We start from the raw sequence: 27,451 nt of genomic DNA, 5'->3' as shown, positions 1-27,451 counted from the left end.
TACTCATCAACACGAAAGATATTCAAAGGAGTTATTAGTATCTAGGTTAACTAAATAACTTAAGCTCTAGAGCTGAAGTTCGACAGTTACAAAATAAAAACTTCAGCTCTAGAGCTGAAGTTCGCCAGTTACAAAACAAATTCGCCAGTTACAAAACAAAAACTTCAGCTCTAGAGCTGAAGTTCGCCAGTTACAAAAACAAAAACTTCAGCTCTTATAAAACAAAAACTTCAGCTCTAAAACTGAAATTCGTCAGTTACAAAAACAAAAACTTCAGCTCTAAAGCTGAAGTTCGCTAGTTACAAAATAAAAAGTTCAGCACACTTGCTACTTCAGGCTCGTCTACTAGAATGCTGAAGTTTTGCGTGATTGTCTTTGCTACTTCAGCCCTGTATGCTGAAGTTATGCGAAAAAACGGGTACGCTTGCAATTTTTTTTGCAAAGCAGACACAAACTAAAACATAACACAAAAAACGGGCATAGATGCAAATGCCCCATTAACTATGAGTTTGGAATATATGGGGCTGGAGCTGGCAGTCGAATCCGCTATAACGTAGAACTCCTCCATAAGGGGAATCACCTAAATATGATCCTATTGCAATAAACTTATGTATTGATTTAGAAAATAGAAAATATGAACAAAGTATCAATTGCTTATAATTAGTGTAGATAATTGTTTTGCTAATAATCAAACTAATTTCTTCATTAGAAATAAAGAACAAATTTTCAAAATTCACAAAATATGAGGAAATTCTTCAAGAGCGGAGGACTTCCTAAATCAAAATAATGTGTGCGATCGAAAAAACACGATACTAAACAAAATGCATAAAATCATCTATATATTCTTTTAAAACAATTTAGATGGTTTTAAAAATAGAAATCTAAATAAAAGTGCAATACAAAAAAAAAAAAACTTGATTTGATTGATGGGAGTTAGATGAAAAAAGAGAAGGATTGCTTACATCAAAGTTAAGTTCATTAAAATTGTGAAGTCAATACCCGAACCTATTTTACACTTGCGGGATGGTGAAATGCTTCTGCTTGTTTTTCTTGCCAACAAACACCAAACAGCAAGGATTACTTGAGGTGCGTTCTTGACTACTTTCCCTTCTCCTCTCTACATATATGTATACTAAAACTCATCTTGAATTTGACTGCAGTATCCAATAAAATGGTTAGTTTGAGCATAATGAGCTACCAACGAAACTTGATTAGATTAACCAAAATAACATACATATACATATACATTGACTGCAGTATCCAATAAAATGGTTAGTTTGAGCATAATGAGCTACCTACGAAACTTGATTAGATTAACCAAAATAACATACATATACATGTACATATACATATACATATATATATACACATACATGTACATATATATACATATACATGTACATATATATATATATATATACATGTATATATATATATATATATATATATATATATATATATATATATATATATATATATATGAAAAACTTTGGAAATTTGTGGACTAAAATGAGCCATAAATATTTGTGTAGCTATAAGTCATCTCATTAAAGATAAGATGTGCATTTTGAAGTTAAAATGCTAAAGTACTAAATATAGAAATGTGTCCTTTTCTTAGGACTAACTAAAAAATAGTATCACATAAATTGGGACGGAGTGAGTAATAAAATACTTGATAAATAACACCATAATTTACGGGCAAAGTCTAAACTAGAATTTGAAGTCATTAAGTTCTTCAGATCTAGTATCGTGTAATTTTAAAAACATTTTACATGTATGTGTGTAATTCTAGTCAAAATCAGTGTATTCAGTTGAACTCGCTCCATACACGTTTCCCTTGAGCGTTTGCCGATGGAAAATTTTACATATTTGATGTGCGAATAAAGTCTTACATTTATCGTTGAAAAGAAAAAGAAAATGTTATATATCAGGTGTGTGGATATTCAGCTAAAAGGCCTTTTAGGACTGTGTGAGCTTGTTAAGAGTGTCTTTGAGCCGGCTTATTCCATCAGTTTTTCTACAACATTTTAGAAAACTTCTCATTTTCTTTTTGTGAACACTTAACAAAGAAAAGCTTTGTTTTACACAAATTTTTCCAAATAAATTATCCAAACGCGTATATGATGCATCTTAACAGATAAACTTATATAACAAAGTGTTACCTCAGATTAGCATTATGCGCTTTCGCATACTATGGAAGCTTTGATCCTTTCAACAGTGCATTTGATGAGACTATTAACAGTTGCAACTGATCCAAGCGATAGTTTCGCTGTTGGGACTGAATCAACTAATATCTGAAATGCAACAGTGAGTAACGAACCACCCGCAGCATTAGTCTCAGGATTAATTCCAACTCCATTAGTTGTAGTAGAACCATCAGGGAGTATTGCAAAACCAGAAGGCAAAAGAGCCACATAGTCAGGATCACCACCACTTAACACCACATTCATTGCTGCTATATCAACCGGCGCGTAAATAACATACGAGCCGGTTGAATCAGTGCAACTCTCTTGGAGTATCAACATATTATTCTGGCTTGAGTTTCCACTCTACAAAAAGAAATTAAATTCACAATTTCATTAGCATTTCTTGCTTATGATATAAAATATTGTGATGTCAAGTAAGATAATTTTTGATAGCCACCTCGTTAATTAGAAACAAAAAATGTGTAACTAATTATTTGATCCCCTGCCCGACAAGAAATTTCTGAGAAATCCCACATAGTGGGGTTTTGGGGGATAATATGTACACAAACCTTATCATTACATTGTGGGGATAGAGAGGCATATATATAGAATGAGAGAGTACTTACATTAACGCGCAATAGAGAGACACTGTTGCCAGAATTACGACCATTTGCAATGTGTGCCATTTCTTGAGCTAGGCCACCATTTGAAAGAATATCCCACTGCACACAGTTTAGGAATCGTAGTAAGCTCAGTTGGTTAGTTACTAGAACTTTCACCTTGTTGGTAAGGGTTCGCTTTCTTACCATATAATTCCCTTCTCCTACCCCTATATTTAACAAACAAAATGAAAATGACGTGCATGTATGTAAATCAATTGCTTCATCAATATTTACCTCATTTCTTGAATTCTCATTGCGAAGAAAGTCAAATACTCTCTTTGTAGGAACTGGCAGCCAAAATGAAGTTGCTGCACTCAGTACAATACCAGGAGGTCTTCCTGGATCATCTATACTCTTCCTAGTCATCACTCTCACATCATCAGCACCACTTCCAGATAATGTTGTCCATGTGTGAGCCGTTGATGCACCAACGCCCGCACAAAAACTCATCACCATTCTCTCAGCAAGTTTTAACGTACTTTTTCTACCTTCTGGACTTGTAATGACTGCAGGGAATTAAACAAGAGAAATCATGATTTCAAGAAAATTGTCTCCAACTACTCCCTCTGTCACATTTTATATATATGGTGTGGTTCAGAGTAAGAGGGTTAAACTACTTTGTTTTTTATAGTGAACTTGGACATAGAATCTTCGGATTTTTCAAATTAAAATCTGAACATGCTCTTCCTATGCTAAGATTAGTATTCCCTCCATTCCAAACATGTGAACTTGTTTCCTCTTTGGTATGTTCCAAAAAGAATGACCGCTTTCTAAATTTAGAAACAATTTAACTTAAACTTTCAATTCTACCCTCACTGAGAAGGTTTTATAGCCATACAAATACTCTTGATATTTTTAACACCACAAGTTCAAAAGAATTGTAGCCATACAACTGTTATGACTTGTTCAGGACCATAAGTATTAAAAGTCTTCATTTCTTTCTTAAACTCTATCCACAACCATATAAGTTCACATAAATTAAAACGGATGGAGCAAAAAGGATAAATAAGTTATAATATTCATAACATTAGAAATTTATTATAAAAACTCGGGGGGTTTCTTGACTCTACAATTACTAGTAGTGCCACATAAAGTATAACAAGAGGAGACTAATTTTCTTACAATAAGAAAATTTAAAGACTTGTAATTATACGTACCATCTCCAGTTGGGATGTTATTGGCCATTACACTAGCAAGTCGTTCACATTGTCTATCTAATGTTGCTACCCATCTTTTAGCACCAAATGCCATGCCTGAATTCACAAGAGGTCTATAAATACTGTTGACAGCTCTATCGTCCACCTCAACATGTTCGATCCACGTTACCTGTTATAACCGATTAAATTAGATTTAAATATATTGAAGTACAATGTATGGTGTGAGTATAAAATTTTAGGAGTGGCTTTACCTTGGAGTAACCATTTGGTAATTCTTGAATTAGACAACCAGATGGCCTTCTTCTACAACGTGACATTACTGAAGTAGGGCGCAAATTGTCTAAGGAAACATCAACTACTGCCCAAGTTCCATCAGCATGTTGTTTGCAATATCTTACGAAATAGTTTTCACGAGTTGGAACAAGTGGTGAGGGGACTTGGAACTCAGCTGTCATCTAAAAGTGAAATGTAACAACAAGACATCCATTAGAAAGTAAAGTACAGCAAGTTGATCCGAATATTATCCCAAAAAAAAAAAAAAAAGAAGAAGAAGAAGATACTCTAGCCGAGATACTCTAATAGAGAATAAGATTTTTTCTCATTTTAGGGATGTCAAATTAGGGTAAAAAATGACATGTCCAAACTTGGGTGAGTAGATTACCCCATCTAAAAAATTGGGCTAAATTGAGTTACACATGTAGCTCAAATTGCCTCATTAAAAACACTTATCAAAATATTGAAAAATAATTTTGAGCTCAAAATAAATAAAAGAAAATGCATTTAATAGTTTGATTTTTTCCATTAAATAAACTACAAAAGACAAAAAAAACTACAGAAGAACAAACAAATAAATAAAATTATTGATCGCGAGTTGAATAATGACCAATTATTTAGCTCGAATTAAGGGAGAAATTAAAAAATAACCAAATTTACAAGTGGTAATTTAAAAATAGCCACAATTTCAAAAGTAATCGAAATTTAGCCACTTTTATGTAAAGATAAATCTGAACGAAAACACTATTCAAAATCCGGAAAATACTCCACCATAATATGTTGGAATTCCAGTATAATATACCGGTCCAGCATATATGCAGGAAATTCATACACAAGTGCACCAATCTCTAGTATATTATGCTGGAACTTTCCGTGTTGCAGCAAAATAGTGATTATTTTTTAATGACTTTGCAAACACTCCAAAAACTGGCTAAGCCATGCTATTTTTACTCAAATTAACCACACATCTTGATTTAAGCAAATACTGGATGAGATATGATCCAACCCATTTATTATTTTAATCCACACAAATACAGTCCAACCCACTCATCTACGCACCTTTTAATCCCTAATATAATTTCTTACCACTTGCAAGGCTCCATTGTAATTTCCTGCGACGCCAGTCGATAAGACTTCCAAAGTCGTTGCTTTTGATACTAGCCCAGCGAAAAAACTTGTCCATTGGTTCTGAAATCATTACGACATTTATCATTAATTAGTACTTAAAATGAAATGTTGAAGACCAAAATAATTTCATAATCAAGACTATATAATACAATTCCTACCACATCCATCAAAATTTCCACTAAATTAATGTGATTCATAATGACAACGGCCGATTCTCGTGACGCTTCAGATTTTAATCCCAATGACTTTGGACCAACCCCTCGAGGAAATGTCCGAGCATATTCCTCCTCACTTAAAATCTCAGCGGAATTTTCTGAACTTTGAATCCACAAGGGCTCTCTAGTTTCAGCCAATCTAATTAATTCCTCCATTGCTGCAACAGCGAGCTCAATTATCATTGGTTTATCGGCATCTGTTGAGCCAGAAATTGATCTAAGAAGGGCACCACCATTGTACATTTCTCCTAATTGATGACCAAAATTTGCCACTCCAAGATCAAGTGAACGAGTTGGTGGTATAGGAGAAGGAAGTTGAGGATAATTAAGCATTGGTTTCCCAACATATTTTGCTGCAATCCCAGATATCCTGTCAATCTACAAGTAGAACCATAAATTTTTTTTAATGATGTAATTAGTAGTGATACATATAGGACCATATATTCATGAGTCAAAAAAAGTGAAAATTCTAGACTAGACACAACAGGTTTGACAGAACCCACTACGTCTAACTTGGACCGTATATACATTAGAGGTGGCAAAATAAACTTATTCTTTTAATAACCCGCCCGACCAGTTGGATTATGACTTGTTTGTTGACTTGACCAAATGGCTAAACCCGAAATGATCCATCAAAGTGTGGAGGAAAACGGGTTAAAATAAGGGATTTTAACACAAATAGCCCGTATACATAAACTATACACTGAATATACAAGTTATATACATATGGTACATGAATTATGCGTCTGTCAACTATTTTTAATTTAAGTGATAAGATGGCCAGCTATTTGAGTTAATTCTTATTAAAATATTGCAACTGTCAGGTCGAAGGGCAAATCCATCTTAACCTAATCCACCTTGACTCAGACAAACTTTGGACTGATTGGGTCATTTCGACCCGTTTATTAATTTGATCCATTTTTAACCCCCTAAATTTGATTCAACTTGCTCTTTTGCCACCTCTATTATATAAACACACGCATTTGTGGGACAAAAAAATGACATTTATAAACAAAACCTAATGACTCTAAATTCTAAATTCGCGTTATAGCTTTTGAAAAAGTACCTCTTCTCTTAGACGAGCATTTTCAATCCTCAAGTGCTGCTCATCAAATGACATCTCGCCTACGGCAGCCGGCCCTCCACAATTTGGACATGTAGCAGTGGTAAGTGCTTCTTTATACCGTATATTTTCGGCACGAAGTTTTTCATTCTCATTCCTCAATTGTGTGTTCTCATGGCGTTCGTGATGAGCCTGGCAAAATGAAGAAAACAATGTCGTTGTAACAGCTATTACATTGAATGCTGGCATTTAATGACATTTTAAATTTTACGTTTGGAAAATTGATGCACAAATAGAAAAGACTAGCTAATTACCTTCATTTGAGTACGCTTGTTTTGGAACCAAAACTTAATTTGCAAAGGCTCTAACCCTAATCTTTTCCCCAACTCTTTCCTTTGTTTATCATCTGGATGAGGGCATTCTTTGAAAAAACTGTCAAATGACCAATTGATTAATTGCAATAACAACAACAACGTCAACAATAAACCCAGTATAATCCCACAAGTGGGGTCTGAGGGAGGGTAGATAGTACGCTGACCTTACCCCTACAGTGAATGTAGAGAGGCTGCTTGCTGTAGACCCTCGGCACGAGGAAAAATGAAAATTATTTTTTGTGAAATTATGTCAATATAAAAATTGCTTACGCTTCCAATTCTTGAATTTGATGTTGTGTATGCCGATGGTATTGTTTTTTCTTGGGACGTTTATTAGGATCTTGATCGTCTCCTGAAGGGGCTAACTCCGTGGTATCAGCGCCTGATTTGCTCTCGAATTCATCATCTCGAATCAAGTCCATCTCGTTTTCTGATGTTTTATGGCTCAAATCTAGCAAAAAATTGTGGCTATCGAACATGTTTTGCTGAAACATCTTGATGAACTTTTCCTTCTTTGCAAAGCTAACTAAGGATTTTTAATCTGCGCCGAAACAAAAAAGAAAAATAAATAAATCATCTCTATGAATACACCAAAAATAGTACCCTAGTAGTAGATCTTAAGAAGTACAAAAACTCAAGAAATTAATGAAAACTAAAATATTAACATGTACGTGTATATAATTAGCTTAAAACCTTTCAATTAAAAATGTGAAGAAGTGCATCTTTGTTTCCAATAATTTAACTTGAATGATCTCTATTACCTATAATAGCTCAAGATCCAAACAGATCCCAAGAATAGGAAGAAAAATGATAACAAAAGGGAACAGATAAACATGCAAGAATATAGAGAGTCAGTCAAGCCGCGGCTATAACCACTTTTTTTATTGGATTTTTGGATAGTGAAAATTGAACTAGCACCTATTGATTCTCACTGATACTACTAGACCGTAAAAGTTGGTTTTAAAATGACTTACTTTTTTCGAATTGAGCTTTTCAAGAAAAACCAAAACAACCCTACATCTTGTTTCCTCTACCTTCAAGCCATAGAACAATTTCTATCTCCTTTAAATATATGTAGATAGTGTAATAGGAGATTTTTTTTTTTTTTTTTTTTTTTTTTTTTTGCTTTTGGTTTTGACTTGTTTAGAAGGTTAGGGCATATGGTTTTGTATAGATAATATTCTCTGGTTTTATCCAAGGAAAAAACTAATGGGAAAAACTAGAAGTAAAAAACAAGGAAGAAATGTCTCGGTTGTAGGAAGTCAAACAACGAAATTTGGGAAAAGACTGAATTGAGAAAAATTTAGCAAAAAAACAAAGAGAGAGTTGACATAGTGTGAACTCGAAAAACTGCTTATTCTTTTTCACTCTTTTTTCTTATTCACATTTATGTACTCAATATAACGTCTACGAGTATCTCGGTACACTTCAACTTCACTGACATTTCTCTTTCTGCAAAAAATATAACGGAAAAAAATAAAAAGGGTAAGTCAGAAAAAAAGAAAAAGAATAAGTGAAACTTACTACTATAACTACTATGAGCACTAATTTTTGAAGCTTTGTAACGAAAGCAAGAACATGTTTTTTTGGAGTATTAGGGTTAGAGGAATAAAAGGTTATATATGGTTAAATCTGGTTTTAAGGCAAAGGGTTATACCATTTGGAGAGTGAAAAGGTAGATATGTTCATAGGTGCAAACACATTTCTTGTGACTAGAATTTAAGAAGAATACTTGGACAAAGTATGAAAAAGAAAGAAGATAGAATTAATACAAAGAGAGAGAGAGAGAGAGAGTAGAGGTGCTTTGGAGAGGGAGAAGAGAAGGTGAAGAAGGGAAAAGGGAAAGGAAACAGGTGGAGAAGATGTGGCAGCAAAGGAGTTATTGCAAAGCGTATTGAGAGGATGCAATAGCATTTATGGCTGCTAGAGGTGTTAATGTTGTTGTTGAAGAGAGGGGGCGGGGGGGGGGGGGGGGTTGGCAAAGAGAGTAGTTGTTCAAGTTTTTTGCTTTCTAGGGTGATGTTGAAACTTATATTGACTATGGTTCAATAGTTTATTATTTTGGTACATAAATTTATTAAAATTCAACAAATATTGGATTTTGAATTCGGAAGGGAACCTTGATGTAATGGTAAAGTTGTTGAATTCGCCATGACAACAATAACTAATACTTACAGTAGGTTATTTACATTACACGCTTTAGGGTACGGTTCTTTTCTGGACTCTAAAGGCTGCGATTATTTCTCAAACTCTGCTTGAATACGGAATGCATTATATATCGAGTTGTCGTTAATTGAATTTTAAATTCATAAGTTAAAAGTACAATGAGTTCGACACCTAAAACCTTAGTATTGAATCCGCTTATATCATTAACAAGAGATTTTGACTTTTTAAACATGAGAATGGAAAATCCTTCAATATTGAAGCTTTAGACACCCAACGGTTAAAAAAAAAAATCCTCCACATATAGGAATATGGTGACACGGTTTACAGCTTCTTCACTCATAAAGCAGACACCATACAGCTCAAATTTTACTGGATTCACGCCTCTCCAAGATTTCTTCCTGCATAATTTCGATACACTTAAGGATCGTTTTCTATGAGAGTTAAAAGATAATTAATCACGTGATTAAATTTGAAATGAGTTTATCCCATATTTTGTTGGGATAAAATCGCGGTATAACTAATCCCGGGATTAGTTATTCCGGAATTGTAGTATTTTTTATCCCTATAAGAGGATGGGATAACTACTCTTGGGATAACTTGTTTCCAACCAAACAAACCCTTATCTCTCTACTGAAAAAATAAAAACAAAGAACCAAAAAAAAAAAAATCATTTTATACGTACATACATTTATTTCTGTTGATCATGGATTATGTTCACCTAGTCTCTCTATTTATCATAATGCATTTCTTGTTGATCGTGTAAATTTGAAAATGATCACCTTAATCAGAATTCATAAGTGAGAAATATTTCTTCCAACTAATTATTATGTCGTTAAATGGACATTCCTCCGTACTTATGTTTTTGGAAAATTTAGAAGGACTCAATATATTGGTATCTCGCTTCGCATATAAGCTTTTCAATACAAATTTAATTTATATACACCAATTACGTAAAACATTTACTCTATTATTAATGTAGTTTATATTTATAACTAGCAGTAACATGTTACTTACCTTATTTTAGGTAATAAACTTACATTTAATACAAGAATTTCATATAATTAATTTATAAATGATTTTCAGGTGACATATTTAATATCTTTCCGTACTTTATCATGGTGTTTTGTTCCCTAATCCTATGTAGATTATCATTTATCCCTTCTTATTTATTCTGTATTCATGCTATAACAAAGTGAAGAATGCTACTTTTTGACAAAATTGACAACTTTAATTAATCAGTACTTCATAATTCTCATTGTATCGTTTCTAGCACGGTCACAGTAGGCCACATACCTAAAAACATTAATAATTACTTAATGAAAATTGATAGCTTATTTCTGTACTTTATTTTGGAAGCCTATTTATCTAAGAAAATATAGAAGGATAGAAGGGGGAAAAGAGGCTTGAATATTGACTATCGGTTTGATGGAAATAGCGATTTTTTCTCACCACCGTTTCCCTAAATCCAAGATTCAGTTGAACACAATTACTAGAGTTAAATGCGTTCTATAAATGTAGAGTATGATGGCGATTTCGTTTTTCCTTATAAATATTTCCTCAAATATATTTGAGTTACTTAATATGATCACAATCCTTCTTTCTTATTTATATCCGTACTAAATAGAAGAAACCGCGTCCACCCACATCTAAATGGAAATAAGATAGTAAGTGATAAAGCACCCTCCACCTTCAATTTTGAGGTCGCGAATTCAAATTATCAAGGGAGCAAAGCGGGAAACTCCCGGAAGAAAAACAAATGGAAATTTGAACAGTTAATGTGAAAGTTATTTCTTTCTAGAATGGCAGTGCATCCTTTCTAAATTAATTGTGCAAAAAATTAACGGGACAGGGACACAGTGCGTAGCCACACAAAGTAAAGGGTATCATGATCGAAAAATTATACTGAGTTTATAGAAAACTATATTATATATATATATAGGTCAAAAATAATTTTTTTATAAATATATATTAACTTTTGAACATTATTTGTAAAATTTCTGGCTCTGCTGATGCAGGGACAACAGATATTTTTGCAAAGCCGACCTTTTGACTAAGATCAAGTGTGTGTTGAGTATTGACATTTTGATGATTAACAAAGTATGACTAAATGTTCAAAGAACCAGGTCCTCAACGTAGGTGCTTAACTGTTTTGAAGAACTAGCTCCCCAGGAGAAAGAATAAGCTCCTCATGATTGTACTTGCACGTCTCTACAAGACAGTAACTTTATCTCAAAGTTGCCTAGGTCTGAGTTTGGTGGAAGAAGGCTGCTATAAGTGATAAGGGTCATTGCTCAAAAAGATACGGATATCAATCAGAGATAAAAGTCCCAAAGCTTGTGAAATCCTTGGAACAGTAGGAGTCCTATCAAAGAGGAAGTTGACTATGAATAAGACTCTTAGAAGATCTCAAGTTGTGTTTTAAATAGGACCGACTTTGAACTTCTGAACTATCCTTTTACACATCAACTAAAGAGTCGTAAGTCATTTACTTGTGTTGAATACTTGCCTTGTATTCTTCCTAAGTTAGTCTAGTGAATGTGTTTTAGAAAATTGAGTTGTAATCAAGTATCATAAACAAATAGTGAGTTGGAGTGAGTATTTTGCTTTACAAGTTAAAGTAACTTGTGAATTAAATAGGAGTAGTAGGAGTACTGGAGAGTATTTAATTATAGTCTTGTAATTGATACATTTTGGCTCATTGTTCAAGTGGAGTTGGAGTTAAAAATCCTACGTGGTAGGTCGTTATTTTTGCATCTTTTGAGCCGGGTGATTTTTCATGTAAAAATCGTTGTGTTCATTTTATTGCTTGTTTACTTTACGCTTAAGGAATACAGTAAAGAGTCAAGCTCTTTAGTAATCCATACCGACACTAAAACTAACAATTGGTGTCAGAGTGGGTTCTCTCATTTACACGGCTAACACCTAGAGAGATCTTGGAAGCAAGATAAGTGCTCCACTCGGAATTAATGAAGGACAATCAGCCACCAGACCCATGTTCAATGAAAAATATTATAGTTGGTGGAAAGCAAGAATGGAAAACTTCCTAATAGCTGAAGACTATGAACTATGGACCATAGTCAACCAAGGTCCTTTGATTCTTATTAAACAAAATGCACAAAATGAAACAGTTCCTAAATACCCCTACGAATTTGTGGCAGCAGATTTCAGAATGATGGAGAAGAATACAAAGGCTAAGAAAATCCTTATCTTTGAACCTGGTCCTGATGAGTACAACAAAATTTCTGTGTGCTCTATATTGATACCCAATTGTTCCCTCATATATTCCAAAATGCATACATACTTTTAAAATAGTGCATGAACATCAACCAATATTTTTTCATAATTTTTCTGTAATTTTTAAAGGATTTTAATTAATTTATTCTAGTATTTTATTATCTAAATAATTATTAATTGCATCACAAACGGTTTTATGATAATTTTATTGCTTAATTTTATCATTTATATTTATACTAGGCTTTAATTATTTCATGAATAGCCATATGTACATGTTAGGGTTATAATTGCAGTAATTTTGCAATAATGGCCTCATGTGTGCATAATTACCTTATTTCACAAGAAAATAATATTTTATATTTTTATAATACCAAGAGATTATCTTAAATCATTTTCATGCCCAAATGGTATTTTTATCATTTCTAATTTATTTTATAAAATTATTTTATTAAGTTAGCCTCTTTCAATTAATTTTTCGGACCTAATTACTGAGCCCAATTATTAACCCACTGCCCTGATCCAATAACCCACCTAACCCAGATTCGATCCTGGCTGTTGATCTCAGAAGATCAACGGTCCAGGACGATCTTTCCTTTTAATTACCCTAACCTCCTAAACCCTACCCCATTCTTCCAAATCCGCCGTCCTTGAAACCTCTTCCCTCCTCTCTTCCCTCTCACCCCCTTCTAACCCTAGCCCTCCGTCACTGTTATCCCTCTCGATTCATCGGTTCTTTCTTCAATTTCAGGCCTTATCCGACATCATATCTCTACTGGTTGTTCAATTTTCATGTTACTTGATGGGATCTTAAGGGATTCGAACCTGATTTAGTTCAAATCTCTCATCTTTTCGATTAATCTGCCTATATTCAACCCTATGTCTATGAGTACTATCACTTTCGTGTTTTCATGACTTCAAATCTATGGTTCAAACCAGATTTTCCACCTCTGTTCATTTTTTAATATAAACTTAGTTATTTCTGGTTGAATCCGTTAGATCTCTTTAGATCTGAAGGGTTTTGAGTTTGTTAATTTTTTTCTATTTTTACTATTATTGTCAACCGATTTCATTTTTTCCTAAAAGCTAGGGTTTCAATTTTTCTAAGAGATTTCTGCAAGATGTTTTAAACGCTTAGGCATTTTTCAACTCTGGTTTTCTTCTTTGCTTTTTTCGACTGATCTTACTGGAGTTTCATCTCTATGGCTTTACACCTTAGGGTTTTCAATTATCTGACTGTTTGTTATAATGTTTTGCCTGCTTACCTAGCTCTGTCAATTAATGTATTAATTGATTTACTTGCCTAATTAGGGTTTGAAATTGTGCTTCTCTATAAAACTGATATTTCCTTATAGGATTTTTACCCGTTCTTTCCTTATGTGTGATTAATAATTGATACTACCTCCCTTAATTCCTCTACTGGTCTGATTTTTGTGTTTTAATTGATCTCTGGACTTACTACTTACCTTATTTAAACCTCAATCTTGTATGCTGGTTTACTCCGTGTGAGATTCTCCTTAATTTAAGGGATACTTACTTAATTCTGCTTATTAATTGATTCATGTTAGCCCTAATTGACTGATTAACTGATCTCTTTGCCTTATTTGTGTTCAATTGATTTCTTGCCTTATTTGTTTGCTCTATTGTATGCTATAAAAGCCTTTCATTGTTCTGACACACGAACACACTTAGAAAGAGATAGAAATATACACAAACTCTTATTCACACACACTTTCCATTGTAATTCTTTCTATTACTTATGTTTGCTGCACTGTCTAGCCGGCTGAAAACCAAGGCTAGGCCATTGGATTCAACTTGCCTTCACCTTCCTATTTGCTATCTCTTAACTGGTATGCCCTTATTTCTATTACCATAATCTCTTGATACTTGCCTCTTAGTCATCTCAACTACTATGCTCCCGTTCCTATTCTCTATGCCTTATATGATTAGGTCACTTTGAACCTCAACATGTGCATATTTATTATATGCTTCTTGTTTATTTTAACTAGTATGCTTTAGTCTTGTTACCTCTTTGTCCAATGTGGCTGTGTGGTTAGTGTTCCAACATGCTCCTGTTCTGCCCTATGTTTCTCTAAACTAACCTGACTTAGGTCCTATCCTATTCTGTGTGATAGCATGTTCCTGTTTGATCCATGACACTTATTTACCCATTTCTCAACTAGCATGCCCCAATTCCTATCCTGTTTTATGTGCTGATAGTCTGCCTTAGCATGTTCCTTATCAACTCATGGTTTCTGCGTACTTCTTTCAAGAATAATATGCTTTAGATTATCACTATATTTTCTGTATGGCTATTTGATTAGTCATTTGCCTTAGCATGTTCCTATCGGTTAAATACATATCTATATGATTCCATTTGATAATAGTGAATGGACTAAATCAGCTCCAGCAATGTGAAACCTTGTTTGTGACTCCGTTCTGTCTATGATTCCAGTGTTCATGTTTTGTTTAACTACTAGTAACTAATCTAAATCACTCTACTGAAACATGGTCCTGTTCTGTTTGCAACTTGTTTCTATTCAATTCTGAAAATAAACTATTTATTTTTTCTTTCTAAACTATCCCCTATCCTTGCATACTTAGTTAATCAGGGTCCTACCACCCCAGTATGAGCACTACTTAGGGTCCATGAGACTCCTTTGAACTCTGACACATTGGAGCTGGTTTTCCCATCCTTTGGGAATCTTGTTGAACATCTGATTCTGGTGTGAGCATTGCCCGGGGTCTCTAAGGCCCTTGGGAACTTTGATACACCAGGAACCAGCTTTATGTGTTATGGATGGGCTACCTGTTTAACCAAAATAGGAATTTCGGTCAAAGCTTATTTTTAGAAGAACTCGGGTTACTGATAATCAAATAGAAATAGGAATAATTGATGTAAATAACAACTGAATAGAAAGCAAAGTAAATCAATATATTCCAATGGTATTTCGTATCCTTACAAATATTCATTCCTCACCTTTTATAGCTATTTCTAAGTAATACGTTTCTCTCCTTTCATAATGGAGTCATTATGGACAATTAATAACATTTAATGTAACGTTATAATTGGCAATCGTAATTGTTTCAATACAAATTTTATAACGTTTTCCGTAATTAATGCCTATTAATTACCAATAATACGTATCTAAACTCTTTGGATATTTAGGTTCATTCTTCCGATGCTTCTCCAAAATATCAAGAGGTTCGAGCATGTATTCCTTTGGGCTTTCTTGGATATTTATCCATGCCTGCTAAAGCTCGTGCCTCTTCAACTATTCTTCGCCAACTGTCATTCCTTTACCTATCCACGTGTCATGACATATCATCACATAATTAATTCGATATATTAACTTGATTTTTCCCAATACAGATAGCCCCCCCACTTGCCATTTATTCATCAGTAGAATATTTGGGAAGTGGATCTCATTAAAGCGGCAATTTTTGTCGCCATTATACCTTCTATAGAACTAACGCTTCATATGTCACTTCCATTTAATGCTCGTGACACGTGGCATCTTCTGATTTGTTCTGCAACTCTTCAGCGTCTTTTAGGGCTTTTTTGCAGCTTCATCAATTACGAAGCGACATTTTCCATCATCACACTTTTTTCTTTGACGGCTGCTTCTGAGTATAAATATAGCTTTTGTCTTTGTCCCTATCTTAGAAGATTCACTATTGTTTTTTTCTTCCTCGTACAGTCATGTCTTCTTCAAACCCTTACCCTAGAAGAGTCCCATTGTCGATGAACTTCCTCTTGCTCCTGTTAGAAGTAGAAGAGGAGAAAGATTGTGTAGTTTAGGATCTTCATTTGTAAGGGGTGTTTCTATACCTCCAGTGAGTTCTACCCCTCCTTCTAGTACTAGGGGTTCTCTCTCACACAGACCTTCATCCAGGAGTAAAGATTCTAATGAACCAGTTCATGAGCCTTTAGTAGATGAGATTGTCCCTTCTGAACTATCTTTTTACACTGATAGAGAATCGATCAGAAACCAAGTTTCTTCTATGTCTTCTTGAGATCGTGTTGACGTTTACCCTTCTCAAATTACCGAAGGTTTAATTTCTGTTGTTTGTAGGGATTGCCATTGGAGGCCTGACTTCCCTATCATTATTTCTAATGCTAACCAAAGAATTACATCTTATATGACTGGATTTTCTTTTGTGTATACTTATCCTTTTACGTTGAATTTTAAACCCCCCCCCCCACATCGATCATGTTATCATCGAATTCTGTCGTTTTTTCAACCTTTGTTTAGGACAGATTGGCCCCATTGTGTGGAGGGTTGTTGCTTGTTTAAGGCACTTAACAAGGTTGGCTAACTTGCCTTTTACTTTTTTCCATTTGATCCATCTCTACTCCTCTAAGCTTTTCCGTCGTGGAATTTTTACTTTAGTGGCGAGAAGTAAGAGAGTGTTAGGTAGCCTAGAGGATGATAAGGACCGTGGCTGGTATGCCAGGTTTTTTGCTGCCCCCACTGTTGGTTTAGTGGGCGAAGAAAAAGTTCCATTTCCTGAAAAGTGGAATTTTGCACGTAAGTTTTACTTTTACAACTTTTTCTCTCTTTTCCCTTTATTTTTCCCGCTACTGTTTAACCTTTTCTTTTTTTAGCAACCATGGAAACTGTTGACGAGATTCCCAATTTCCGTGGTTGGGTAGAAAAGTTATTGAAAGTTTCTCCAATGGAAGGTAGATCTTGGAAAAACCTTTTGCACAGGTTTGGTTGGAAGGTTAAAACCCATGGTAAATGCTTTACTCATCTCCTTTTCATATTTTCATTCATCATTCCCTTAGAATTATTTGATCCTTCTTTTTATCTAGATTTTCCATTCGTGGTGTAAGTGCTGAAGCAGTTACAGCTTCCAGAGTTTTTTGGAAAGCGCTCAAGAGATAATCTTCAGTTCTTCATCGAAAAGGAAGGCTGATACAACCTAGGATTCTGAAGAAGAGGACGAACAAGATGGAGGTTCCTTGATTAAAAGGCCGCGGGCTAGAAGACGCGTCTTTTCAGATGATGAAGCGACTCCTCCCCGTTCTGTTCCCACAACCGAGGCTTTTGAAGCCACCTTGGTGAGCTCTAATGATGATACTCCTACGGCAGTTCGTGACTCTGATGATCAGTTTTTTTCCCGTGGGTTTGACTGTGAAGATTTGGATTTGGTTTCTGATGAAGTACCCCTTGCCTCTTTTACCATGCCCGTCCCTATGGTGCGTTTTTACCAGTTGTGACTGTGACTGTTGCTACTCCACCCCAAGTTGTTATGACTTCCTCTACAGTTCCCCCACTACCGTTCTTCGTACTGATGTTGGTTCTTCAAGTGGAAGTGGAGCGATGAAACAGATTACCATTGAGGTCCCTGCCGATGGTAATCTTTTGAAAAAGTCAGGTCGGGCTGATATATGGTTGAAACCTCCGATCGGTCCAGTTGAGAAATCCAAACTCGAGAGTCATAGCTCTTTGACTTGGATGAACGATATAGTACAATCATCATTAAAGGTATTTGTTTTTTTTTGCACTTTATTCTATTCTTCTTTTACTAAGGTTCTTACCCCTTTCTTTTTAGATCAATATTATTGGCACAGAGATGATGAAGAGGGTTTCTCATACGAAGCAGTTAATGCATAATTATCATATTGAAGCAGACAACTAGAAAGAACAATATGAAAGCCTTCAACTTGATATGGAAGTGTTAGAAGAAAACTAGTGTACCTTAGAACAACAGTTGAAGGTTTTGACTTCAGAGTTAGCAGTTGAGAAGGCTTCCTCAAATCAAGCTGACAAGGATAAAACTCTCCTCGAGACATCATTTTCTGAGCAACTCTCCAAAGCCAGTGAAGAGATTAGAGGGTTGAAGGCATTGCTAAACGAGAAAGAGGTTTATGCCGGTGAACTTGTTCAAATACTTACCCGGACCCAAGAAGATCTTTGTGAGTCTTCTGATAAGGTCAGATTTTTAGAAAGTTCACTTGCCCCTCTGCAATCTTCTTATGATGCTTCTTTGGCCGAGAAAGAAAAGCTTAAAAACGAGATTGACCAATGGGAGAGAGATTATGAGATTCTTGAGGACAAGACTGCTATTGAAGTGAGTTGGGCTATTTTGAACACACGCCATAATACCTTTATGGAGGCTAGCCAAGAGGGTTTGAACTTGGATGCTGAGTTAGCCAAGATAAAGGAGACCATTGAAAAAACTCAGCAAGGCCAAGATTTTCTTTCTCCCATGGCTGATACTCCTGAGCATGTTGAAGATGATATAAGTAGCTTAAGGAATTTCGGTCAAAGCTTATTTTTAGAAGAACTCGGGTTACTGATAATTAAATAGAAATAGGAATAATTGATGTAAATAACAACTGAATAGAAAGCAAAGTAAATAAATATTTTCCAATGGTATTTTGTGTCCTTACAAATATTCATTCCTCACCTTTTATAGCTATTTCTAAGTAATACATTTCTCTCATTTCATAATGGAGTCATTATGGACAATTAATAACATTTAATGTAAAATTATAATTGGCAATCGTAACTGTTTCAATACAGATTCTATAACGTTTTCCGTAATTAATGCCTATTAATTACCAATAATACGTATCTAAACCCTTTAGCTATTTAGGTTCATTCTTCCGATGCTTCTCCAAAATATCAAGAGGTTCGAGCATGTATTCCTTTGGGCTTTCATGGATCTTTACCCATGCCTACTAAAGCTCGTGCCTCTTCAACTATTCTTCGCCAACTGTCATTCCTTTACCTATCTACGTGTCATGACATATCATCACATAATTAGTTCGATATATTAACTTGATTTTTCCTAATACTGATAGCCCCCCACTTGCCATTTATTCATAAGTAGAATATTTGGGAAGTGGATCTCATTAAAGCGGCAATTTTTGTCGCCATTATACCTTCTCTAGAACTAACGCTTCATATGTCACTTCCATTTAATGCTCGTGACGCGTGGCATCTTCTGACTGGTTCCGCAACTTTTCAGCATCTTTTAGGGCTTTTTTGCAGCTTCATCAATTACGAAGCGACATTTTCCATCATCACACTTTTTTCTTTGACGGTTGCTTCTGAGTATAAATATAGCTTTTGTCTTTGTCCCTATCTTAGAATATTCACTATTGTTTTCTTCTTCCTCGTACAATCATGTCTTCCTCAAAATCTTACCCAAGAAGAGTCCCATTGTCGATGAACTTCCTCTTGCTCCTGTTAGAAGTAGAAGAGGAGAAAGATTGCGTAGTTTAGGATCTTCATTTGTAAGGGGTGTTTCTATACCTCCAGTGAGTTCTACCCCTCCTTCTAGAAATAGGGGTTCTCTCTCACACAGACCTACATCCAGGAGTAAAGATTCTAATGAACCAGTTCATGAGCCTTTAGTAGATGAGATTGTCCCTTCTGAACTATCTTTTTACACTGATAGAGAATCGATTAGAAACCAAGTTTCTTCTATGTCTTCTTTAGATCATGTTGACGTTTCCCCTTCTCAAATTACCGAAGTTGTATTTTTGTTGTTCTTAGGGATTTCCATTGGATGCCTGACTTCCCTATCATTATTCCTAATGCTAACCAAAAAATTACATCTTACATGACTGGATTTCTTTTTGTGTATACTTATCCTCTTACGTTGAATTTTAAACCCACCATCGACCATGTTATCATCGAATTCTGTCATTTTTTCAACGTTTGTTTAGGACAGATTGGCCCCATTGTGTGGAGGGTTATTGCTTGTTTAAGGCACTTAACAAGGTTGGCTAACTTGCCTTTTACTTTTTTCCATTTGATCCATCTCTACTCCCCTAAGCTTTTCCGTCATGGGATCTTTACTTTAGTGGCGAGAAATAAGAGAGTGTTAGTTAGCCTAGAGGATGATAAGAACCGTGGCTGGTATGCCAGGGTTTTTGCTGCCCCCACTGTTGGTTTAGTGGGCGAAGAAAATGTTTCATTTCCTGAAAAGTGGAATTTTGCACGTAAGTTTTACTTTTACAACTTTTTCTCTCTTTTCCCTTTATTTTTCCCGCTACTCTTTAACCTTTTCTTTTTTTAGCAACCATGGGAACTGTTGACGAGATTCTCAATTTCCGTGGTTGGGCAGTGTTATTTAAAGTTGCTCCAATGGAAGGTAGATCTTGGAAAAACCTTTTGCACAGGTTTGGTTGGAAGGTTAAAACCCATGGTAAATGCTTTACTCATCTCCTTTTCATATTTTCATTCATCTTTCCCTTAGAATTATTTGATCCTTCTTTTTATCTAGATTTTCCATTCGTGGTGTAAGTGCTGAAGCAGTTACAGCTTCCAGAGTTTCTTTGGAAAGAGCTCAAGAGATAATCTTGAGTTCTTCATCGAAAAGGAAGACTGATACAACCTAGGATTCTGAAGAAGAGGACGAACAAGATGGAGGTTCCTTGATTAAAAGGCCGCGGGCTAGAAGACACATCTTTTCAGATGATGAAGCGACTCCTCCCCGTTCTGTTCCCATAACCGAGGCTGTTGAAGCCACCTTGGTGAGCTTTAATGATGATACTCCTACGGCAGTTCGTGACTCTGATGATCAGATTTTTTCCCATGGGTTTGACAGTGAAGATTTGGATTTGGTTTTCGATGAAGTACCCCTTGCCTCTTTTACCATGCCTATCCCTATGGTGCGTTCTTTACCAGTTGTGACTCTGACTGTTGCTACTCCACCCCAAGTTGTTATGACTTCCTCTACAGTTCCCCCACTACCGTTCTTCGTACTGATGTTGGTTCTTCAAGTGGAAGTGGAACGATGAAACAAACTACCATTGAGGTCCCTGCTGATGGTAATCTTTTGAAAAAGTCAGGTCGGGTTGACATATGGTTGAAACCTCCGATCGGTCCAGTTGAGAAATCCAAACTCGAGAGTCATAGCTCTTTGACTTGGATGAACGATATAGTACAATCATCATTAAAGGTATTTGCTTTTTTTTTGCACTTTATTCTATTCTTCTTTTACTAAGGTTCTTACCCCTTTCTTTTTTAGATCAATATTATTGGCACAGAGATGATGAAGAGGGTTTCTCATACGAAGCAGTTAATGCATGATTATCAGATTAAAGCATATAACTGGAAAGAACAATATGAAAGCCTTCAACTTGATATGGAAGTGTTAGAAGAAAACAAGTGTACCTTAGAACAGCAGTTGAAGGTTTTGACTTTAGAGTTAGTAGTTGAGAAGGCTTCCTCAAATCAAGATGACAAGGATAAAACTCTCCTCGAGACATCATTTTCTGAGCAACTCTCCAAAGCTAGTGAAGAGATTAGAGGGTTGGAGGCATTGCTAAACGAGAAAGAGGTTTACACCGGTGAACTTGTTCAAACACTTACCTGGACCCAAGAAGATCTTTGTGAGTCATTTGATAAGGTCAGATTTTTAGAAAGTTCACTTGCCTCTCTGCAATCTTCTTATGATGCTTCTTTGGCCGAGAAAGAAAAGCTTAAAAACGAGATTGACCAATGGGAGAGAGATTATGAGATTCTTGAGGACAAGACTGCTACTGAAGTGAGTTGGGCTATTTTGAACACCTGCCGTGATACCTTTGTGGAGGCTAGCCAAGAGGGTTTAAACTTGGATGCTGAGTTAGCCAAGATAAAGGAGACCATTGAAAAAACTCAGCAAGACCAAGATTTTCTTTCTCCCATGGCTGATACTCCTGAGCATGTTGAAGATGATATAAGTACGGTGAATGCCCTATCTCCTTCAAATCAACTCAAACCTTCTGCTGCTAATGATACCGCTTTAGATTCTTTTTCTGGCCCTTAGTGAAAGTTTATGAAGTGTGACTCCCTTTTTTTCTCCTTGGTGGAATGTGGTTTTACCCCTGGTCCCATTTGGGGGTTTAGTTTTTTGGAAATGACAAGTCCCCAGACCTTTTCGGGGTATTTTGTAAAAAACAATGACAATTAGTTTATGGCTAAGTTTACACTTAGTCTAAACTTAGTATTGTGAAGTTTTTGTTTAACTTAATTGTCTTGAGCTTCTGTCTAGCTCTTTTTTGCCTTTATATTCAAGGTCTTGTTTGTTAATTTGTGGGGTTTTGCCTCACCCTTGTTGCATTTTTTTTTATAAAATGCTTTGTTAACTTCATGGATATCTGAATCAAACATGAATTTATAAAAGAAAGCCCTTTTATATACAACACTTAATGAAGAAGACGTCTCAACTTCATAATGGTGTAAATATACGAGAAAAGAAATAGGAACACACATGTTTCTTGAAATAACTTTGATAAAGTTTTCATTTGAACTTTGTCAAGTTTAAATAACATCTTACATATGTTAAATATCTTCTATAACTTTCTCGTAAATGTTTTTCTTACAACAGATTTGCAAAAAAGGAAATAAAATCCAAAGGTTTTTTTTAATTATAACCCATGGCTAAATATTGCCTTTAACCTAGACATCATAAGATTTTGAAAATCTATATGAAGGGTTTTTGACTGGCTTGTGTTATTGGCTCGTGACTTTGCTCTAAACTTGATACATTTGATTAGTAGACTTTTGGGCTTGACTTGAATTTTAATTGTTTTCAGTCTTCTTTGTCTTCTTTATACATATATCATATGTATATTATATAGTCCCCCAAGTATTTGAGCTTTGAAGTATAAAATCTTGATCACTTGATTATTACTTCCATGCGGTCCTTTTCCTGAAAAGGAAAAACATACGGGACTCGGAGGTACGGTTTTAGATGAAGACTGCTTAACCTATTTAAATTTCTATCAGAATAATTAATACCCTAGACCGGAAATTATGTTTTTTCCACGTGTCTTGCAGGTCGTAATTCATCATTTAGTGCGGGCTAGCTTTTTGCCTATCATCTAAAATCGTTAATAAAATTTAAACAATTCAAAAACAAAAGTCTAAAATGAGGATACCTGTTCGTGGATATTTCCTTTCCTTAGAAATACTATATCTTCAGATGAACAACATTCTAATTTGAAGCTAGAATCTTGCCATCCATTGTTTCCAGTTCGTATGCTCCTTTTCTAGCGATACCGTGAATCTTATAAGGTCCTTCCCAAGTTGGACTTAACTTTCCTCAATTAGCTGCTGTCATTGATTGGAAAACTTTTTTGAGTACGAAGTCCCCAATCTTGAAGTATCTGAGACAAGCTTTCCGGTTATAGTATCGTTCCATGACTTGTTTTTGCGCTGCCATCCTTATTAACGCAGCTTCCCTCCTCTCTTCAAGTAAATCTAGGTTTAATCGCATTTCTTCTTCATTTGACTCCTCAGTTTCTTGTGTATATCTCGTGCTTGGTTCCCCTATCTCGACTGGAATTAAGGCTCCAGCTCCGTATACAAGGGAGAACAGTGTTTCCCCCGTACTTGTTTTTGCGGTTGTTCGATAAGCCCACAAGACTCCAGGTAATACCTCTGGCCAATTGCCTTTAGATTCCTCCAACCTTTTCTTCAAGTTGTTGATAATGACTTTATTCGTTGATTCACCTTGTCCATTACCCACCGGATGGTAAGGCGTTAAAGTAATCCTTTTAATTTGCCAACTCTAAAAAAATTCTGTGATTTGCGTGCCTATAAATTGCGGGTCATTATCACATACGATTACCTTTGATACACCGAATCGACATATGATGTTTCGCCAAATGAAATCTCTGACCTTTTTTTCTCGTACCTGTTTAAAAGCTCCTACTTTTACCCACTTAGTAAAGTAATTAGTGAGAACTAGCAAAAATCTTACCTTGCCTTTGGCTTGTGGTAGTGGACCCACGATATCCATCCCCCACTTCATAAAAGGCCACGGTGCAATGACCGGATGTAATAATTCAACAGGTCTATGCATGTTGTTAACGTATCTTTGGCACTTGTCACATTTAGTCACAAAATTTTCCGCATCTTCTTCCATTTTTGGCCAATAATAACCGGCTCTAATCATGGTTTTTACTAAAGATCCTCCTCCCGCGTGATTTCCACAATGTCCCTCATGTATTTCTCTCATCACATACTCTGTTTGAGAAGGTCCTTGGCATCTTGTTAGGGGACCACTGAACATTTTACGATAAAGATTGCCTTGCTTTAAACAGTACCGAGCAGCTTTATTGCGGAGTGCTTGAGCCTTTTTCTTATCTTCAGGTAAAATTCCATACTGCAAAAAAGTGACAATCTCATTCCTCCAATCCCAAGTTAAATTATTGAAATTTACCTCGTTTTTGTCTTGATCAAGTACTGAATGAAATAAATGAAATACAGAAGCATTTTCATCATTTGTCACTTCTGCAGCAGATGCAAGATTAGCTAGGGTGTCTGCCTCAACATTTTCTCTCTTAGTATCTGCACGGCTTTCCAGGTTTGGAATTGCCTAACCAGATCATGTGCCTTTTCCAGGTATTACTGCAGTCTTGCCTCTCTGGCTATACAAGTCCCCAGTATTTGGTTAACTACGAGTTGTGAATCGCTTTTGATTACGACCTGTTCTATGCCAAGCTTTGTCAGTTCTAAACCTACAATTACAGCTTCATACTCTGCCTCAATGTTAGTAATAGGGTTACATTTTATGGCTTGCCGTATGGTTTCTCCCGTAGGTGGTACCAAAACAATACCTAGACCTGCCCCTTTCACATTCGATGAACCATCAGTAAATAAAGTCCAAGTTCCTGGATTAGACCAATTGAATACCTGTAGTTCTTTTTCTGCTTCTAGTTATATACCTTGGCTAAAATCTACCACAAAATCTGCTAATACATGTGACTTTATTGCAGTTCTAGGTTGATACGTAATGTTATATTCACTTAGGTCTATAGCCCACTTGGCTAACCTACCCGATAACTCGTGTTTATGTAATATATTACATAGGGGTAGGCAGTTACTACAAAGATGGGATGGTATTGAAAATAAGGTCTTAATTTCCTAGATGCCATAATTAATGCAAGTGCAAGTTTTTCTAGATGAGGATACCGAGTCCCAGCATCCAATAATGACTTGCTAACATAATAAATTGGAGACTATTTACCTTGGTCTTCACGAACTAAAACAGCACTCACAGCTACTTCTGAAACAACAAGGTAGATGAGTAGTTTCTCCCCATCTTTTGGTTTCGCAAGCAACTATGGATTTGAAAAGTATACTTTTAGATTTTTAAGCGCTTGTTGACATTCCTCAGACCATTCAAACTGATCCTACTTTTTTAGAGCTGAAAAAAACCTGAAGCATATTTCTGATGATTTGGAAATAAATTTTCCGAAGGTTGTTATTCTTCCTGTCATTCTCTATTCTTCTTTTTTACTTGTAAGTGTATTAGGAATTTTCTCAATAGCTTTAATTTGCGTGGAATTTACTTCAATACCACAGTTAGAAACAAGAAATCCCAAGAACTTACCTGACGAAACTCCAAATGCACATTTCTCGAGGTTTAGCTTCATGTTAAATTTACAGAGAATTCGAAATGTATCAGACAAGTGTTGGATATGATCCGCTGCTTGTTGTGACTTGACTAGAATATCATCTATATAGACTTTCATGGTTTTCCCTAAATGTTCTTAAAACATTTTGGTCACCAACCTTTGATATGTGGCTCCAGCGTTCTTGAGACAAAATGGCATTACTTTGTAGTAGTAAGTCCCCCTGTCTGTTATAAATGAAGTTTTTTCCTCATCTATGGGATCCATTTTGATTTGATTATACCCTGAATATGCATCGAAAAAACATAACAATTCATGTCCTGCAGTAGCATCAATTAGTTGATCTATATGCGGTAATGGAAAAGAATCTTTAGGACAAGCTTTGTTTAGGTTAGTATAATCTACACAAACTCGTCGCTTACCATTCTTTTTAGGTACTACTACAGTATTAGCTAACCAATTTGGATATTTTACCTCGCGGATGGACCCAATTTTTAAAAGTTTTTGTACCTCATCTTGAATCACCTGATTTTTGAAAGATCCTTGATTTCTTTTCTTTTGTTTGACAGGTGGATATGCTGGATCTTCATTTAACTTGTGAGTCATCACTTCCGGAGGTATTCCTGTCATATCACAATGGGACCAGGCAAAACAATCCACGTTAGTTTTTAAAAATTCAGTCAACTCACCTTTCATTTCATGGCTTAGGTTGGCCCCAATGTAGACTTTCCTTTCAGGCCAAGGTGCGAATAATTCTACAGCTTCCAATTCCTCAATTGTCGTTTTGATGTTTTCATTTTCCTCTGGTTCTTTGATGGAGTCGGGCCTCGAGTCTACATCTGTTCGCCCGTGTTCAGAGGGTGTTTGGATGGGCTTAAAAGCTGGTCAAACCAGCTTTTAAGCCACTTTTTATTATATGGAGTGTTTGGCAAAAAAAGCTGCTTAAAAAAAGTTAAAATGTTCTTAAAAAAAGCCAAAAGCAACAAGTTGGTTGATCCCAACTTTTTCGATTTTGGCTTAAAAGCCATTTTGGTTTGACCAATAAAATTACTCTTTTGTCCATTATAAGTTTTCATAATATCAAACTTACCCTCAGTCAAAGAAACCCCAAAACATTTTCTTCTCCTATTTTCTTCACATCTGAAGATTCGTTCCTCTTCTTTCATCTTCCTCTCTACTTCATCTTTCATTTTCTGCACTTTCCTCAAGTATTATTTTCTGATCCACTTGCGTTACTTTCTACCAATTCTACTTGACTATATAGTATCTTTCTTCTACTTTATAAAAATTATCTAAAGTAATCTCATAAATTAAAATTAAATTAAAATATAAATTATTTTTTATTTGCATTAATTTATATTTAAATATATTATAGTAATTAGCTCCTTTATAATATTAACAGCTTTAAAGATATTTTTGTCTTTTTAATAAAAAAAGTGCTTACCAGCACTTGTTACCAAACACTTCAACAACTTTTTTTAAGTTTCAGCACTTTTATCCAAACAGGTAACTGCTTATTTATAAAACAAGCTCCAACATTTAAAAGCTGCTTTTAAGCCCTTGTGCTTAGAAGCCACCTTTTTTTAAGCCAATCCAAACGGGTTCTCAGTTGAGGCTTGTGTTGCAA

At 35.4% G+C, this 27,451-nt stretch overlaps 2 protein-coding genes across 4 annotated transcripts; both read right to left on the bottom strand.

The window, feature by feature from the left end:
• Positions 1-812: 812 nt before the first annotated feature.
• LOC104240469 (homeobox-leucine zipper protein MERISTEM L1-like) lies at positions 813-8,944 on the bottom strand. Of its 3 annotated transcripts, none has more exons than XM_009795312.2 (12): positions 8,583-8,944; positions 7,329-7,599; positions 6,999-7,116; positions 6,688-6,876; positions 5,565-5,999; positions 5,365-5,466; positions 4,257-4,460; positions 4,006-4,174; positions 3,083-3,354; positions 2,813-2,908; positions 2,163-2,549; positions 813-1,154 (listed from the first exon to the last, which is right to left on the bottom strand). In XM_009795312.2, the coding sequence occupies exons 2-11, from the start codon at positions 7,550-7,552 to the stop codon at positions 2,175-2,177; spliced, it is 2,184 nt and encodes a 727-aa protein (XP_009793614.1). In that variant the 5' UTR covers positions 7,553-7,599; positions 8,583-8,944; the 3' UTR covers positions 813-1,154; positions 2,163-2,174. The 3 variants fall into 3 exon arrangements, with proteins under 3 accessions (XP_009793614.1, XP_009793618.1, XP_009793615.1); XM_009795316.2 differs by having other exon boundaries at positions 8,716-8,944; XM_009795313.2 differs by lacking the exon at positions 8,583-8,944 and adding an exon at positions 8,033-8,160.
• A 14,563-nt stretch (positions 8,945-23,507) lies between these two features.
• Positions 23,508-27,014, bottom strand: LOC138874764 (uncharacterized). The gene is made up of 8 exons (XM_070153545.1): positions 26,915-27,014; positions 26,514-26,705; positions 26,335-26,447; positions 25,437-25,530; positions 24,896-25,080; positions 24,168-24,785; positions 24,036-24,115; positions 23,508-23,958 (listed from the first exon to the last, which is right to left on the bottom strand). Exons 1-8 carry the CDS (start codon positions 27,012-27,014, stop codon positions 23,508-23,510), a joined length of 1,833 nt encoding a protein of 610 aa, XP_070009646.1.
• Positions 27,015-27,451: the final 437 nt, after the last annotated feature.

This window comes from Nicotiana sylvestris, chromosome 8, assembly GCF_000393655.2.
Source record: "Nicotiana sylvestris chromosome 8, ASM39365v2, whole genome shotgun sequence".
Lineage (NCBI taxonomy): Eukaryota > Viridiplantae > Streptophyta > Magnoliopsida > Solanales > Solanaceae > Nicotiana > Nicotiana sylvestris.
Note: the sequence above shows the minus strand (reverse complement) of the source record. Positions and strands in the feature narration are given on the sequence as shown.

Coding starts and splice junctions, on each gene's coding strand:
- LOC104240469 (XM_009795312.2), bottom strand. CDS start 7,552: ATGTTTCAGCAAAACATGTTCGATAGCCACAATTTTTTGCTAGATTTG. Junction 7,117..7,328: donor CAAATTCAAGAATTGGAAGC/GTAAGCAATTTT, acceptor GTCATTTGACAG/TTTTTTCAAAGAATGCCCTC. Junction 2,909..3,082: donor ATGAGAATTCAAGAAATGAG/GTAAATATTGAT, acceptor AACTGTGTGCAG/TGGGATATTCTTTCAAATGG.
- LOC138874764 (XM_070153545.1), bottom strand. CDS start 27,014: ATGAAAGATGAAGTAGAGAGGAAGATGAAAGAAGAGGAACGAATCTTC. Junction 25,531..26,334: donor ATCAGGTGATTCAAGATGAG/GTACAAAAACTT, acceptor TCAAATCCATAG/TTGCTTGCGAAACCAAAAGA. Junction 25,081..25,436: donor TTTAGTTCGTGAAGACCAAG/GTAAATAGTCTC, acceptor GGTCTAATCCAG/GAACTTGGACTTTATTTACT.